The sequence below is a fragment of the Notolabrus celidotus genome, chromosome 12 (assembly GCF_009762535.1).
Source record: "Notolabrus celidotus isolate fNotCel1 chromosome 12, fNotCel1.pri, whole genome shotgun sequence".
In the NCBI taxonomy this organism is placed as follows: domain Eukaryota; kingdom Metazoa; phylum Chordata; class Actinopteri; order Labriformes; family Labridae; genus Notolabrus; species Notolabrus celidotus.
Window position 1 is genome coordinate 19,976,282 of NC_048283.1, and position 17,444 is coordinate 19,993,725.

General features: G+C 40.5%; 1 protein-coding gene across 2 annotated transcripts in view; it reads right to left on the minus strand.

The window, feature by feature from the left end:
* Window positions 1–7,427: 7,427 nt before the first annotated feature.
* znf1035 (zinc finger protein 1035) overlaps window positions 7,428–17,444 on the minus strand; it is a 29,766-nt gene continuing 19,749 nt past the window's right edge. For both annotated transcript variants that reach the window (XM_034697084.1, XM_034697085.1), the window contains exons 3-4: window positions 16,508–16,559; window positions 7,428–16,423 (exon numbers count right to left, since the gene is read on the minus strand). In XM_034697084.1, the coding sequence (XP_034552975.1) occupies window positions 8,124–16,382 (8,259 nt within the window). In that variant the 5' untranslated portion in view covers window positions 16,383–16,423; window positions 16,508–16,559 and the 3' untranslated portion in view covers window positions 7,428–8,123. The remainder of the gene's footprint in view (window positions 16,424–16,507; window positions 16,560–17,444) is intronic.

Here is a 17,444-nt window from a genome sequence, read left to right on the forward strand (position 1 = left end):
CCTAAACCTAACCCTGACCCTAACCCTAATCCTAACCCTAACCCTAATCACAACCCTTACCCTAATCACAACCCTAACCCTAACCCCTAACCCTAATCATAACCCTAACCCTAATCCTTACCCTAACCCTAATCATAACCCTTACCCTAATCCTAACCCTAACCCTAATCTTAACCCTAACCCTTACCCTAATCTTAACCCTAACCCTTACCCTTACCCTAACCCTAATCATAACCCTAACCCTAATCCTAACCCTAACCCTAATCTTAACCCTAACCCAACCCTAATCTTAACCCTAACCCTTACCCTAACCCTAATCCTAACCCTAATCTTAACCCTAACCCTTAACCTAACCCTAATCCTAACCCTAATCTTAACCCCAACCCTTACCCTAATCCTAACCCTAATCGTAACCCTAACCCTTACCCTAACCCTAATCCTAACCCTAATCTTAACCCTAACCCTTACCCTAACCCTAATCCTAACCCTAATCTTAACCCCAACCCTAACCCTTACCCTAACCCTAATCATAACCCTAACCCTAATCCTAACCCTAACCCTAATCATAACCCTAACCCTAACCCTAATCTTAACCCTAACCCTAACCCTAATCCTAACCCTAATCTTAACCCTAACCCTTACCCTAATCATAACCCTTACCCTAACCCTTATCCTAACCCTAACCCTAAGCCTTACCCTAATCACAACCCTAACCCTAATCATAACCCTAATCACAACCCTAACCCTAATCATACCTTAACCCTATCCCTAACCCTTAACACAACCCTAACTCAACCCTTACCCTAACCCTAATCAAAACCCTTACCTTAACCCTAACCTAGGGTTAGGGTAAGAATAGTTTTGTAACAGAATAAATGCACACAATTGGGCAATTATAAGGCTTCTCATAAAAACACTGTACGTAAAAGGGTTTTCAACCCACAAACCATTAGTTTTTGCAAAATTAAGGTAAAAGAGAGGGACATTTCATTCCTTGTGGACTCAACATGACAGCATTTATACTTTTCAAGTAATTGATCTTAAACGCTTTCAGAAAATTAACAGTAGGAAGACTCACATATCCCTTCGAGCCACCAAATGGTATCATAACAATGGTGTATATGCTGTTTTGTAATGACACAGCACAATTTTATAATTTATTAGAAATGTATTCAAATTATTTCACGGACCCCCACGCTACGGTTCACGGACCCCAGGGGTCCCAGGACCCCATTTTGAGAACAACTGAGCAAGAGTACGGTAATTTAGCTCTCAGCCTGCAGAGAAAGTTGTGAGGCACAGACCCCCAAGCTCTCTGCGCGACTCCACTGGTCACACTACAACTTAAATATAATACTCTTTGAATCAAAAGAGTACTCTACAAGGTTAACGTACCATAAAACATAAACAATATACCCCTGTTTTCTGTGAATGCATGATTATGAAGTGAAGGAGAAAAGATGTGAAAAAAGTTGCGCAGTGTTGCTGTCTTTTCCAGCACAGCGTGCTCTCAACTTTCAATGAATGGGGATCTGTTTGTTAATCGGATCAGGTCGCACACAGCCATGTTGGAATAATTTTCCAGGACTATATGTGATTTTCCAGGACATTTTACTTTTTCTCCCATTTTCCAGGTGTTTTCCAGTACTGGAAAACTGGTCAACTGTTTTCCAGGTTTTCCAGGTTTTCCAGGTTTTCCAGGTTTTCCAGGACGCGTGGGAACCCTGAATACAAGGGGCACTAGTTGAAATCTTGCCTAGGGCACCAAGTCTGTTAGGGCTGGCTGTGAGTGACGCTGTAGCTACAGTTAAAACTGCAGGTCATGTGATGCACTGAGAAAGTTTTGCCCATGGACACCAATATGCCCCCAAAACACATAATTTTTACTGGCTTCTACATGTGTATAAAATATAACTGTCACTCTTTAAGTTGTGAGTAGTGAATAATGGGCTCCAATGCCTTAACAGTTCATCTATTACTTGCACCAAGTGTTAAGGGGGACTCGACTGCACACCTCACTTTTTCTCATATTATATGATTTTTTGTCAATGATTTAACCTTGAGCACATAAAAAGGAACTTATTACAAGTCAAACACTGATGAACCAGGATTTATTTTCATTTATTTAATGGAGAGTCCTCAAGGCTGATTGCACACAACAATAAAACAAACAGGGCTTTTCTCTGGCATTAATCAGTTATAGATACCCATTTGTTGCTAGTTTCTCCTTGTGCATATGTTCTTACTAGTTGGCAGGCTAAGTGCAGTCTTTAGCTTGATTAGAATTTGATTCAGGATCAGAAGATGATACCCAGGTTGTAACCTTGCACGTTAAGCACACAGCATTCCCTTTAATTCAACCAATTCAAGGCTGGACTATGTAGCCTTGTTGTTCTTTGTAAATCAGATGATGGTGTAATGATGGGCCAAAATCGCTTTTCTGTTGAGCTGTAGAGTAGTGGTATCAGTTGGTGAGTCATTCTAACATTTTTTGTGGACTTGGGGGAGATGTAGATACAAACCTCTTGCACAAAAGATACTAAACTCTTCATATGCTTGAGGGCACAGATTCACATCTGATGTCACTTGGTTGATGGAGGCCTTGGTTTCCATTTCTTTGTAGATAGGAGCAGGGTTCAAGTTGTTGAGGCATTTTGAACCTGCTGTGGTGTCAGGTCAGAGGTAACCATAGCACAGACTTAGCACACACTGCACTGAAAAACTCACCTTGGTCTTGAAGAAATTCCAGGAGTTTATAAAAAATACATGTGAATTTTTATTAAAAAGAGTAAAATAATATATTTATTGGGTGCACTACATACCACTCTAATCCACTGTTTTGTATTGGCTTTGCATGCCTTGGTTGTCTTACATACATTGTATGCAATGTTACAAAAGATGTCAATAGCTGACTTGGAAAATACCCATGGTAAAATGTATGTTCTCTCATTTCCTGGATGGATGCACAGTTTCTTCAAATCACCAACGTCTGTATAAAATTAAAATGACCTCTGAACTGATCCTTAAAAGCACCCAACAGTCCAATTATTAAATGCATAAAACAATGACGCAGCAGTAGCTCCTGTAACAAGATGTAACTGAATTACTTAGCTCTTGTCCCGTTGCCTCACAAGTAAAGCCCCCCTTCTGGTTGATAAGGAAGGAATCCATGAATGTTGATAGCTTGTAACTTGACCTTCAGATGACAGCTGGGTACAAGCAAACACAGACCAGTAGAATAGGTGTAGCTGTATTTCCCAGGGTGCAGTTCACATCCAAAATGCTGTCTCCTAAGGTTTTTGCATATCAACTATAGGGCCAGACAAAAATTGAAGGAACTACTTGAGCTGCCGTAAACAACGTTGCAGTTTCAAGTCTTGGGACTTATGGGACCCCTTGAAAACGAGATGCTGCGTCTCAAGGGGCTATCCTATAATAAATAAATAAATAAATTAAAATTAAAATTAAAATGAAGTCTTGTTTTTGACGATTTATAAATGTACTGCAAACTACCAACCTAGAACTACAAGTGTTATGAGTTCAGCTGCACCTTGATGCAGACAGACAACAGATTATCAAGGAGAGCTGACTGGGGAGTAGTAAAAAGGGACTGGATGAAGTTTGTGTGGGGAAATAGAGAAGTCATTTGGGAAAAGTTGGCTGGCAGGTGGGCTTGGTGAAGTAGCAAAGCATATATGGAAAAATGGAGATCCTGGAGACAGGGAAAGCAGGTATAAGGCAAGACAGCAGGGCAGCAGGGTGGTGACAAATCAGGCTACATGAGAGTTGGACCTGAGGTATATGTATAAACTCTGTACGGTATAACACTTCAACAGGGACAGACCATCAGTGCATGTAGTGAAATGTTTGATGACAGGCAGGTCTGTTGATTGCAGATCCAGATGTGCAGAGAGAGAAAAAGACAGAGGGCAAAGCTGGTGCCTTGTATGAGATAGAAGCCACCCCCATAGTCTAAAGCTGGACCTGGACTCCTTCAACTGCAATACCTACCTAGAGGTTAGTTTTGAATCAATGAGTTCTTTGAAAACAAAATAAGAATGAATCCTTGCCCTGAGAGAAATAACTAATCTACTGTAATATCCCCCTTGTTGATTGTCTTCCATGAGGTTCAGAAGATCCTGCATCCACTAACTTAATAACCCTTGCTTCTGTTCCTCTTCTGCAAGGGAGACATTAAATGTTTAAAAGTAAAAATGTGATTGAAGTCAAACAGCTTTGCAAACACTTTGTCACATTGTGTCAGTGCTTTTACTCCAACTTCTAAGGCTACAATTTGAAGACCAATTTTTTCAACCTTCAGAATCTCAGTGAAGCTGAACAAGTTCATGCCACTGGTGCAGAAAAGCCAGGAAGGCAAGCTTACTTCATGTCAATGTGTGTACAAACAGCAATTAATAATGAATAATTTCAGTCAGGATATCAAGCAGAGTGAAAAATACAGTATGTCTTGTTGCTTAGTGTGCATTAATGTCTTTCTTATTTGTCTGAGCTCCTCCGTAGGACAGACTATGGCAAGAAGCACTGATGGCAGGTGGAGGCAGGTACAGATTAAAACTTTAATCATGTGACATGAAAAGATGATCACATGGTTGCTCCAATGTTTCCTGGGCCCAGTACAACAGGGTTGTTTGTGTGGTAGCTACTCATATAAGTCAAAGCTGTAAGTCATCTTACTTTGAAATGTTATGACTGCAACAAGTGCAGTGCTTTAGTGCATCCTTCAGTCTCTGTAAGAAGCACAATTAATGTATTATTTGAAAGATGATCCATGAGTCTCTTGACACTCTTTCCTTCCTGACTATCTGCCCATAGAGCTCATGAAAACAATGCCAGTAGCTGGTTTTAAAAGGGTTTATATCTTATTTCAAACCAAACCTGCTGGACAAGGTTAGAAGTTTCAGGGTAGAGCGTATGCGAGCACTGAAAATCTTACCTTCATCCTGAAGTTACACCACCTCCACCAAAAAAAATCCTGCCTTGTAGTTTAAGCACCTTCATAACTCAGAGCTGCAGGGATTTTTGCTATTCATCAGCGAGGGGTCATGTGACTGATTGAGTCGGAGCTGAAGGCAGCTCACTTGGCTTCTGACTTGTGACTTGACTTACTCAGAAAAAGTTTAATTGTCACTGGTGAAGCAAAGCAAACAGAATCAATTCCAAATGTTTTTTTTTTTTTCTAATTCAGTACCAGGACCCAGCTGGAAAATGAAATATCATACCTTAGGGGTGTTCCAGAAAATGCTCAGGCCTGTTAACTGGAACCTCTGAATCAAGGTCCATTTAAGTTTTAGATTTGTCATAGACATGCCCCTTTAAAATGTCAGGGTTAATTCATCCTTTATCTTTACTTTTACATCAATTGGCCTGACAATAATCTGCTTTAGTCAGGTCCTATTAGGTTATTAAAGCCACATGTCTCATCTGCTCCTTTGTTTTAGAAACTCCAGCTTCTTAATATCTACTGTACGACTACTGTAACAGCTTTTTTACCTGTCTTAATCAAAAATCCCTTGACAGACTGCCTGTTTTAGCTTCACTACATTGGCTGCCAGTACGTTTTAGAATTGATTTTAAGATTTTATTGGTTACTTTTAAAGCTCTGCACGGTCTCGGCCCCAGTTTTATCTCTGACCTTTTAACACCGTACACTCCAGTGTGCAATCTGCGATCCTCGGGCAAAGAGCTATTGTCAGTCCCAAAAACTTGTCTTAAAACAAGGAGGGACAAGGCGTTTGCAGTCCAGGCCCCACAGCTGTGGAATGAACTGCCGGAGCAAATTAGGTTGGCGGACTCTGTGCTCTCTTTTAATTCATCTCTCAAAACATACTTTTATCGAAGAGCATTTCCTGATTTTATTTGATCATGGTGTCTTGCACAGGGTCCTGCTTTTATTTTGCTTTTTACTTTGTTTTATATGTTTTTATGATTTTATGTTCTTTTAATGGTAATGACACTTGCACCGTCTGTATGGCTTTTTAAAATGCTCTTTATTTTGCACGTCCTTGAGGCGTTGTTAAGCACTTTGTAACAGTTTTTGAAAAGTGCTCTATAAATAAAGATTATTATATATATTATTATCTATAACATCAATATCTGTCAAATATGTGGTTTTTTTGTATAAAATACAACGAGAAGGGAATATCCCTGATCTTACTTCAAATTAATTTCACAGGTCCACTCTTACTCAACTCATCAAACTTTATTTCTTCATCCTCCTAAATGTTTTACCAAATTAATGACAAATTAATTTTATATATTCTTATGTTATTTTATTTTTTAGTATCAACCATTGTCTTTATATGTGTCAATTTAGTATTTTTTTAAAATTAATTTCTGATATTAGAACATTATTTGGGTGGAGGCTTCAAAATAAGCTCTCAGAGTTTTCTGCCTCTTCCTGCACAGTATATTATTTATCTTATCTATTTTAAATGTGCAAATAAATAAACATAAACATAAACAGGTCCTCCAGTCAGAAAGACAACGTGTTTTTTGCTCCTGCAGTTACTCTCAATTTACTTTGGCTTCATGTCAGAATGTATGAATGAAACTGATTCTTGTATTTGGGGGGCTTCATCCTAATATTAGATTCTCATCTTTTTGCTTAAAACTTTAACAGATGTATTTCAAAAGAATTATGCTGTAAAGCCTAAAAACAGATGATCACAGATAATTGCATCATGAAATTCTAATATTAAATTATCTTCAAGTGGTAAACTTTTAGAAGGCTGCGCAAAATAAGCACAACATCAATTGTATTTTTGGAAATCAAGATGATGATGAAATGAAATGATTCAAACAAAGGAAGTTCAGGATAAACACCATTTTCAAAAAATATTGTTTTGCCACTGCTTGTCCAGCACAAAACAAAAAAATTCTGCCTGATGTTTGCCTGACTACATAGCTTTGAACTGTGATAACTCCACCAGCTTTCAATTTGTTAGCTCTTATTTGGATGGCTTGCTTTTCTTAGCTTTACTGCTTTGGGTTACATGTTTTCTTAATCATGATGTATACATGTAAATATACAATGCAACAATTCTCCAAGCAGAATTCACATATTTTTCTTTATTTTATTATTTAACCATCACCCACATATACTTTTTTTTAATGTAAAAACTACCTCTGCACTATTATATTATTTTAGCCTGTACATATTAGTCACACCTTTGTTGTTCTTTTGTATTTATAGCTGATGTTATTATTATATTTTTATTTTTATTGTATGTCTTATTCTTATGCCTTGTAAAAAGAGAGCACAATTTACCAAGTCAAATTCCTTGTGTGTTCAAACATACCTGGCCAATAAAGCTGATTCTGATGATTTTGATTTAACAAGCCAATATTCCATTGGCTTCGTTCCCATCTTCAACTGAAGTTTCAAAAAAAGACAATAGAGCCAGAAATACATTTTCTAGTTGATTTTACTCCTTTGTGAATGCATCAACTTGAGTTTCTTGAGAAACTAACATTCTCATGTTATGAGAAAAATACAGTATGAACATGTTTCAAACATCTGAACAAGATGCTTCTATCAAAAATGTAACACAAGATAAACAGGAAAATGTTGAACTGAAAATTTCAATGATACCTCTAATAGATGAGAAGTCAGAAAATTAATATTAAAACGATCCGTTTGAAATCTTACATGAGTCAAAAATAAAGGCTATCTTAAAATAAGTGTCTAACAAAAAATTATTATGCTTGATAAAAAAAAGAGCCTTTATCAAAAGACATTTAATTTACATTATAACCAATCATGTTTACCTGTATCTAACACACAGGATATGTATCAACTGTACACATTTTTGTATTTACAAACACTGTCAAGATGCTTTTCCGCTACTGAACTGCATGAAAATTCAAAAATTACAACTTCAAACTATACAGAAAGCAAATGTAGAAATGTAGGAGAAAAAACCCTGTCAAAGTGACATGAGCAAAGACTCGTATGTACAACAAGGGCCAAAAATACCAAAGAGATTTACATAGTGTTTACGAGCCGAGGTACAGTCAGACATAAGGCATGAAAGGAAATTCAAGTAAGTTTAGTTTCAGTTATTCAAAGGAAACTTAAGATAGGAGGGTTCATAACACTTTTTCTACTGAGAGGACCCTACATGTGTCTGCTGATGTTCCTCCAACAAGTGAGGAAAAGCAAACGCTTTGTCACATTCTGTGCATTCATATACAATTTCGCCGACATGACTCTCTTGGTGCTGCTTAAGTAAAGACAACTGGCTGAAAGACTTGTAGCACATGTCACAACGGTACTCTCCACCTTCTTTTTCAGCATGCAGTCTCATATGCGAAGACAGCTCCTCCGCTGTATGGAACGTAATCAGACACTGAGTACAGTTCAGGTTGTTTTCTGCCAACTGATTGCTATTTTGCTTTGTAGATTTTTGACGGTGCCTTCTCTCATGCTCTCTCAGGTACCGCCTTAGGGCAAACCTATTCCCACAAAGCTCACATTTGAATGGTTTCTCTCTGGTTCTTGTGTGCTGATTATTTTGATGCTCCAGAAGACTACTTTTTGAGGAGAACTGCATTGAGCAAACAACGCAATCATACACATCCTCTCCCGTCACGTCAACCTCTTCTTCCTCTGCTGTGGGATTATGGGTCGCAAGGGATGTTTTAGTTGACGGCTTTGAGTCTCCAGTCGCCTTTTCTCTGCGTTTTTGGTGGGAGCATTCGTGCTGGGAGAAATCATTGCCTCCTAAAAAGCTCTGGCCGCATTCTGTGCATTCAAATTCAGTATCAGATATTGGATGACTTTGCTCATGCTCTTTAAGCTGACTCTCTGAAGGAAATGATATTCCACAAATTTTGCATTCAAATGTACCATCAGGGTGCATAGGAAAATGGCCAATTAGTTCTGTTGCACTGGTGAAACACTGGTGACAGACTGGACAAATGAAACTCTGTGAAGAACCTCCATCTTCCTCCTGGGTGTTGGGATCACTTTTTGCTTTGGAGTCAACATGGCTTTTAGCATGGCTGAGGAAGTCCTGGGATGAAGAAAAACTGCGGTTGCAATGATTACATGGGTATTCACTACTAGACCATGATACTTTATGGGTGGCCCTGTGCTTTTTCAGGTGGGATGCATGCAGAAAATGCTTATCGCAGTCTGAACATGAGTATTGTCGCTCTTTAGCTGCAATGCAACCATGCTCGGAGAGCTCCTCCGGGTCTCTGAAACGGTCATTACAGACACCACAGCGGTATTTAAGCTCAGATGACCCAACTTTCTCATTATCTTCCCTTGAAACTGAAGGTGGCTGGCGCTTGCTTGACTTAGAGTGGCTTTTTCGATGCTCAACTCTACTACTCTTGGAGGGAAACACACGGTTGCATATATCACAAGGGAAACTCTCTTCACGATGGGTGGTCATGTGCTCTGCCAACTGTGAGGGTCCTGTGAAACTGAGGTCACACTTAGAACACCGGTGTGGACGGTTCTTCCCATGAGAATGCTTGTGAGTACGCAGTGCAAAGAGAGTAACAAAGCCCCTGCCGCATAACTGACACTGAAACTCAGACTGATGCATTCGTTGATGCTGCTGCAACTGGGATGCCTGGAAAAAACATCGACCACACTCCTCACATTCATGTGGTTTTTCGCCCAGGTGACAACGCTGATGATCCTCTAGGCTTTCTGATGTTGGGAAAGTTTTGCCACACACATGGCATGGAAAGTAAGGAGCAGAGTCTGAGTCGCTGTCCCCACTGCAGTGGTTTTCATCCCCATTGCTTTCAGCAGAGCTGGGTTGACTGCTGGATTGTTTTTCCTTGCTGTTTTTTCCCTGCGTTTTTCTTTCCTGATCCTTGAGCTCTTTAAAATGCCAAGTTTTGTAGTGTCTTGCCAGTGATTTTTTGGCTGCATAGGCCTTGTTACAGAAACGACAAGTATATACATCATTTGGATGGGCCTCAGTGTAATGATTACATAGAGCTGGTCTTGTCCAAAACCTTTGATTACATAATTTGCAAGAATACGGTCTATTTGGATCGTGACATGTTCTGTGGATTTCAAGCTTAGATAGAGAGTCAAGGATCATGGAGCAGTCAGGGCAAGAAAAACTATCTCCATCGAGGAGATGGACCTTCAAGTGCTTTTGAAGATTTCCTTGACTAGAGAATACCCTTCCGCACTTAGAGCATGCATTGCGCCGTTTCTCTTGTTCCTGTCTCCCATGGTCTTCAAGGTGACTGATGAGCATTAAGCCATCTGAGAAGCTCTTATCACATTCTGAACATTGGTACAGCACCGGTTTCTTCTCTTTACTTGAGGTGCTTTGCTCTCGTTGTACATCGGAATTTCTCTGGGAGTCATCCACTATGTCCTCCTGGCAGGAGGAGTTTGTCTGTACAACTCCAGTGCCAGTTGATTTGGAGCCATAAAGAACAGAGTCATTCAGCGCAAAATCAATCCTTGCTTTCAAGGGAACTTCCAGCTGTGGTGATGTACTGCTCTCTGATACACATGGCATTCTACATTTCCTGGAATGACTGCGATAAAGGTTTTTATTCCAGTAGCCTCGTTTGCATCTTTTACAGTTATAAGGATACTCTTTTTGGTGTACACGCTGATGAGAAGTTAGTCCACTTTTGCATGTAAAAGACATGTCACACACTTCGCAGTAAAACTGGTCAGACACCTCCATATCTAGAGCTGTATCTAGGTTACAGATAACATTAGCAACACTACAACTCTCAACCAAAGGCTCTTCCTTTATGTTGGGAATATTTGACAGATGTTGTTGTAGGGGAGCAGTAGTCACAGGGGATACCATCGTTTCCATCTTGTGTGAATTTATGAAATGTTCTTGGAGCTGTGAAAACAGCAAAAAACGGGAACTACAGTATGCACAGGAAAAGCCTTTTGGTGGGCTTTTAGAGGTTGACGGTTGGCTTTGGCTACCTGTTGACTCTGCAAAGCTTGGCAGTAAGATGCAACTTTTTTTGTGATTTTGTAGCTTATCAGGAGAGAAAAATCCACCACATCCATCACAGAGAACTTTACTTTGTCCACCCTTCTTGTTGCACTTTGGGTAATGACGCTTCACATAGTCTTTCCTTATAAATCTCATACCACAATAATCACAGGCATACGGCTTCTCACCTGTGTGCAGGCGAGTGTGCATGTCTAACTGCCCACTGGTTACAAAAGCACGGGGACAATATCTACACACGTGTCTATGCTTTTTGCTAAGATAGGGCTGGATCCTCTGAAAAACACTACTGCGCACCTCATGCAGGGGTTTTATCAGATTTTCTGTGGATGAGTTGTTGCCTGGTGGTAGACATGTTGCTGATGTTGACAAAGAGACCTTTCTACACTTTCTCATCCTCCTGTGCATTTTCAGAGTTTTTGCATGGGAGAATGCTGAGCAACAGTTTGGACACTTGAATCGTTTCTCTATATGGTACAGAGTGTTGTGTCGAGAAAGTTTAGACTGAGTTGGGAAGATTCTTGAACAGGCTCTGCATTCAAACGTCTCCTGTTTTTCAGCAAAATCAGTCCCAAACTTATTTTGCCATCCCTTGCCAACATCATTTATGCTGATTTTGGGAATACAAACTTGCAAGCGTTGCTTTTTCCCTCTACAACGAGACTGATGTACTTTTAAATGATCATACCTTGAGAAGCAGCTGTCGCAGGCTTTACAGCGGTATGGCTTAACTTCATTGTGTGTCAAAATATGACGTCTCAGGTTGCGGGGTTTCATGAAGGTCTTGGTGCAGAATTTGCACTTGAATTCACCGTCACCTTTTACTTGGGGCCTGTGTGCTTTCTCTCTGAGATTGGGGATGTTTGGGGATTGTGTTGCAGCATCACTTTTTACGTCAGACTCCATACTCTTGTGGTCCCCATCACAGAATGCTTCATGCTGTGTACACATAGTACGACTCCGAAATCTCTTGCCGCATTGTGAACATGCATAGGGCTGCAAACCAGTATGTTTAACAAGGTGTCTCAAGAGCAATGATCGGTACCTGAACCTCTCTGAACAGTGTGAGCATTTGAACTGAAGCATCTTGGTTGCACTCGATTGTAAAGGCATTCTCTTGACAACCTGTGGTGTGCTTTCACTTAAATTGATATTAACAGATGGTGATGAGGCAGCATTATCCTTTAAAGTACCATTACATTTCCTCTGATGATATTTTATTCTTTTAGGTCCATAGAACTTCCGACATCTTGAGCACAGAACCAGAGAGTTTGCCATGTGTCCTTTGTGATGAGCCATCAGGCGGGCTTTGTCCTTTAACACCCGTGGACAATAGGAGCACTGAAGAGAACATTTTCTTTGGGTGTCAGGGTCTGCTTTGACATGATGTGTGGTTGGGGCAGCTGAACACTTCTCAGCGTGAAGTTGAAGGTAAACATCCCGGTAAAACTGTTTCCCACAGTGAATGCAGGAAAAGGGTTTATCACCAGTATGTACGACCAAATGACGAAGCAAATAGCGGCGATTACTAAAATTATTCTTGCAAAAGGGACACTTGTTCGTAGATCTGGATACATGAGTCAGACAATGTTTTCTCAGCAGATGGGCATTAGAAAATACCTCCCTGCAAAGGGAACACTGCAGCTCGTTCACTCCACTCTCCTCTTTCACAGGTTCAAAGGACTGCTTTGTTTTTATTGACAGTCTTTCTTCTTGCTGTGGTGCCTTTTCCTCTTGTTTTTGGTGGGAGCGTACATGCTTGAGGAAGTGAGCAGGATACTTAATCTCCTGAGTGCAGTATGGGCATTTTAGGTTTCCTTTTTGAGGATGTAAGCGTCTGTGCTTTATGAGTTCTCCAACAGTTGGTAGAATCTTTCTGCAGACCGTACACTGCAACCTTTTCTGGTGTGTAACTGTGTGACCAATCAGATGGGCCTGCCTCTTGAATGATTTCCCACACTGCAGGCAGGCGTATGGTCGTTCTGCTTTGTTGTGATAGCGCTTGTGTTTCACCAGTGACTGCGTTGTGCCAAAACATTTGCCACAAAGAGAACAGCTTAGACTTTTCTTAGTTTCAGTTGATGAAACTGATGAAACTGAATTCCGATACTTAAAAACTTTTCCAGTGAGTTTGAACAACTCATGTTTCTTCATGTGCCTGTACTTTCCGGAGCCATCAAAAAATACTGCTGGACAAAGGTTGCAATAGTAACGCGGTGTAGTCTTTGCTGTTAAAGCTTGGGTTGCTCGTTTTATCTGCACACATCCTTTTGTCAGGGCTTTCTTCTCATTCTCTTTTGTCAGTGCTTTCTTCTCATTTTCTTTTGACTGTCTTGACTGTTCAGTCTCCCCGTTTTTTATCTGTTGAAACTTCTGCTTTGACATTTTGCTTACTTTTCCAAGCCTACCAAGATATTGTCTGAGGCAAAATGTATGTATATGTCTTTTCCGGTTTGCTGACAAAGAGAAGGTTGCATGGCACAAGGGACATGGAAATTTACCATCAGTTTTTCCTTTGCCACCATATACTGAATCTTTGACACAATAGCGTAAATGTTTATTCCTGTTGTATGAGAACTTGAAAACGCGTGGGCAAAGAGGACATTTGAATTTACTGCTAGTCTCGTTCTTTGTCTGGCTTTTCTCATTGCTTTGTGTTGTAGTACACTGATTTGAAGGAACTGAAACTTTCTTCTCCTTGTGTTCGGTTTTGAAGTGCTTTTTGGCCTCCTGTGAAGTCGAGAAGGTTTTACTACATAGAACACACAGATGAGTTTTGGAGACGTCAACAAGCTTTACATGACATTTGAGTAGACTTGTTGATGGCTTATTCTGGACTGAGGTCTTTTGTGGTGGTGATTCTGTTTTGCTGATGTCAGACTTGGAATCTTGAACAGGCCGTTCTGACTTCTTGCATCTCCCAGGTATAACCTTGTGTCTTCGTAGGGAAGTAGAGTTTGAAAAATATAAGCCACATCCATCACAGAGATAAGGTGTTTTGCCAGTGTGAGACCTCATATGCCCAATGTACTGATACAGTTTTGAAAATCTGAGTTGGCACCTTATGCATTTATGCTTGCCTGTTTTTTTCCCTCTCTTCCGTTTGCTGGAATCAGAGGACAGCTGAGAGCTCTCTGCAGCAGCAGTCCCTTTGGTTTCACCACACACATGTTTTTCTGCTTCCTCACTCCTCATCAGGTAGATATTGCATGTCTCGCAAAACTGAAAGTTGTACACTAAATGACAACTATGCTGGTGTTCAATAAGTTGATCCATATTTAGGGTTGTGTGTCGGCAATTTGCACATTGCAAGGAATTCATTATTGTGTTTATTGGTTCTGAGGTCTTCAATATTACAACAGGCTGCAGAAGGTTTCTCATTTGTGCTGAGGACTTTAGTTGAGGTGCTCGGCTTTCTGAACAGTCCATGCTGTTATCATCAGGTCCAACCAAAGATGGGTCTTCATATTGATTGATGTCAAGTTTTGTTTCAGTGTCACAAGAAGACTCCTCTCTTGAGAGAGGTTCACCATACAACATGTCAAGTACTGATGATTCTTCTGTAGATGCATCCAACCTTTGAAATGATTCTCTTGAATTTTCAGCCACATCTCCACTACAACTGTCCAATTCAAGTGCCTCAAGGGTTTCAATAGGTGGCTGATCCTGAATAGGACAAGAAGTCGTATTTGTTTTTTCTGTTGCACTTGTCCTTTCTTTTTGAAGACAGGGATACATGTCTGTGCTTGAAGTATTTGACTGTTTGCTGTCATCCATGCTATCAGAAACGCCTTGCATTGACTTGTCTCCAGTATCAACAGATAGAATTTCACCAGGACCATTTTGATCAGAATCTAAAGCAGTAGCAGTATTTGCCATCTCTACTTGACTTGTCCATTTGTTGTCTTGACTGGGATTTTCCCCTTTGTCTGGGCTACTTGGCTGTAAGCAGAGCTCTGAATGACTGTCCATGCTTGCCTCATCCTCGTCACTTGCAAGGCTGAAATGATCACCTACACCAGGAGCGAGAGAGCTTGTACAGTCATTATCCTCCTCCATCCTTTCCAGATGCTCGGGAAACTGTAAACAGGATTTAGGTTTGTTCTTCAAGGTACTGGTGCATTCTCCCAATCCATGAGTGACATCCTTAGAGTCAGACGCATCAATGACAAGTGGATCTGAAGATTGAGAAGTGTTTGACTTCATTTTAGTCTCCTGACTGTTGGTCTCCATGTTATCTTGACCATTCGCGGATTCGGGTTCTTTCCTTTCACCTTCCAACCTTTCACTTTCATCCAGCTGATCCTCCATCATGTCTCTAGCTTGACCACCAGTGGAGTTATCAAATCCCTCATTTTCCTGGAGGATTGATTGCTTTAATCCCTCTTCAATTAACTCTTCATCAACATGATCTTGCTCATCTTCAAAAGTGGTCATGCTATTTAGAGTAGTTTCTGAAATCTGCTCTTTCTTATTGCCGACTGGGAACTCCTCTTTTCCATCAATAAAGTTTTTGGAGGTACTTGTCAGGATGTTGGAAGATTCCCCTTGTTTTGTCTCAACTTCATTCATTTGTTTCCGATTTCCACCATTAGTATCATTTGCATCCTTTGTATTCTCAGTGCTGGAAGTTGCCACCACATCAGAGGTAGCAGGCAGCTGATCTTCCCCTTCGTATTTGAATGTTTTGTCTGGACTGCTGATCTTGTCATGTGCAATCTGAACTATGTGTTCTCCTGTATGTACATTTGAAGGGCTTTGCAAGCGGACTGTGGTCTCTGACATGCCAGGGCATTGACTCTCAGTTTGAAAGTTCATGTTTCCAGGACGAGGAAGAATCCATTCGGAAGAGCTGTGTTTAGCAGCCACACCAATTTTAGGTTTCGGAAATGAACTACTTGCAGCAAATTTACAGGAGGGTCTTGTTTCATTGGCATCTGCATCTGAGCAGCTACTGACATCAGAGTAGTTCTCCAGAAATGATGTAGCTAGTATTCCACAGTCCTGGTTTAGTCCTTGTATGTCTGTTGCAAAAGATGAAGGAAAAGATACAGATGCTGACAGTCCATCTGTGGAAAAGTCAGAGAGTTCACTATTTGGCAAGTAATCTTTTTCGTGTTGTCTGTCATCTGCTTGCCACTGAGTGTCTTTGTAGTATCTCTGATAAACACAGTCTGAACGAGAATTTCCAACACTGGGGTCTGAGAAACAATTTGTGTTGAAATTTGAGTTAGGAGGGGTTTCATGTGAAGCCACTGTGCTGGAGAAATCATGGTGTCCGATGAAGTTCTCAATATGGTCAGGAGGACTTCTTTCTGATTCTTGAGGCCTTCTGAAAGTGCTGGGGTCCGATGCTAATGGTGGAGGATTATGGAAGTATGAATCCCACCTATGAGCCATCCTTTGCAAAGGCTCGGAGCAAGATCTTATTTCATACAATCCTGAAAATGTAAAGAGGCAAAGAATTATAAAACACAAATAACATCATATAAGAAAAGAGAAAAATTGTGAAGAACATCTCTGACCTTTCCTTGGAGCTAGATCTGTCTGGGATGTGGGTTACATCTGGATAGAAACCTAGAAATATAATTGGATTCATTTTACTTGTGTTAAGTGACAAAAATAATAGTTTCTTAAAAACAATCAAAAATTACTCCAGTAAAAACTTGACATCAACTAGGTTACAAAACTGATCAATTATATTGACATCAGGGGCTTTTTGACAGCAGGAACTTCCCCCTAGTCCCCCTCAACAATAGGAACTCTGTGCATTTGGACAGCAGGAATCACGGTCTAAACTTAGTTCCAGAGTAGTTATTCCCCCAAAAAGTCCCTGCTCAGGGAGTAGGTCCAGGAACTTTGTGGGATATGGCCTACAATGCTGAATGTCTCTGATTGGTTGTGTACCCAGAGTGTTTTTATTTCAAGTCAATGTCCTGATTTGCATTATCTTTGCAGGACTTCAGGCAGCGGTGGAAACACAGACAACAAAGAGCCACAGGGCACATTTAGTTCCTTGAAGAGTTGTTCCTGGAACTAAAAGTTCTTGGTACCTCTGGTCGATAAGCAACTATGGTTAATTTGTCCCAGAAGATCTGTCGGCCATGGGGTCAGATTCTGACCCTTTGATTCCTAAGGGTCAGACCAAAAGGTCAGTGGGTTCCTCCAAGGAGTAGACTATTGCAAAAAGTCCTACAGGTGAGTGCTAAGGGGCCAAGTCTGCACCTATGGAGCCTGGTTATAAAAGACCTAAAGCCTACACAAATCTGCTTCACAAAATAAAGGCCCAAGATTTGGTACAATGTTAGCTTGATGATGCCCAAGAAAGAAGCCATAGTGCCCTGACTCCAAGCTATGGGGACCAAATTCTATTTGTGATGTGTGAGAAGAAGCTGAAGCAAGGTGAAAAAACAACACCAGATAGAAACAGGCTTGCTGATCAAGAACTTTGCCATTTAATAA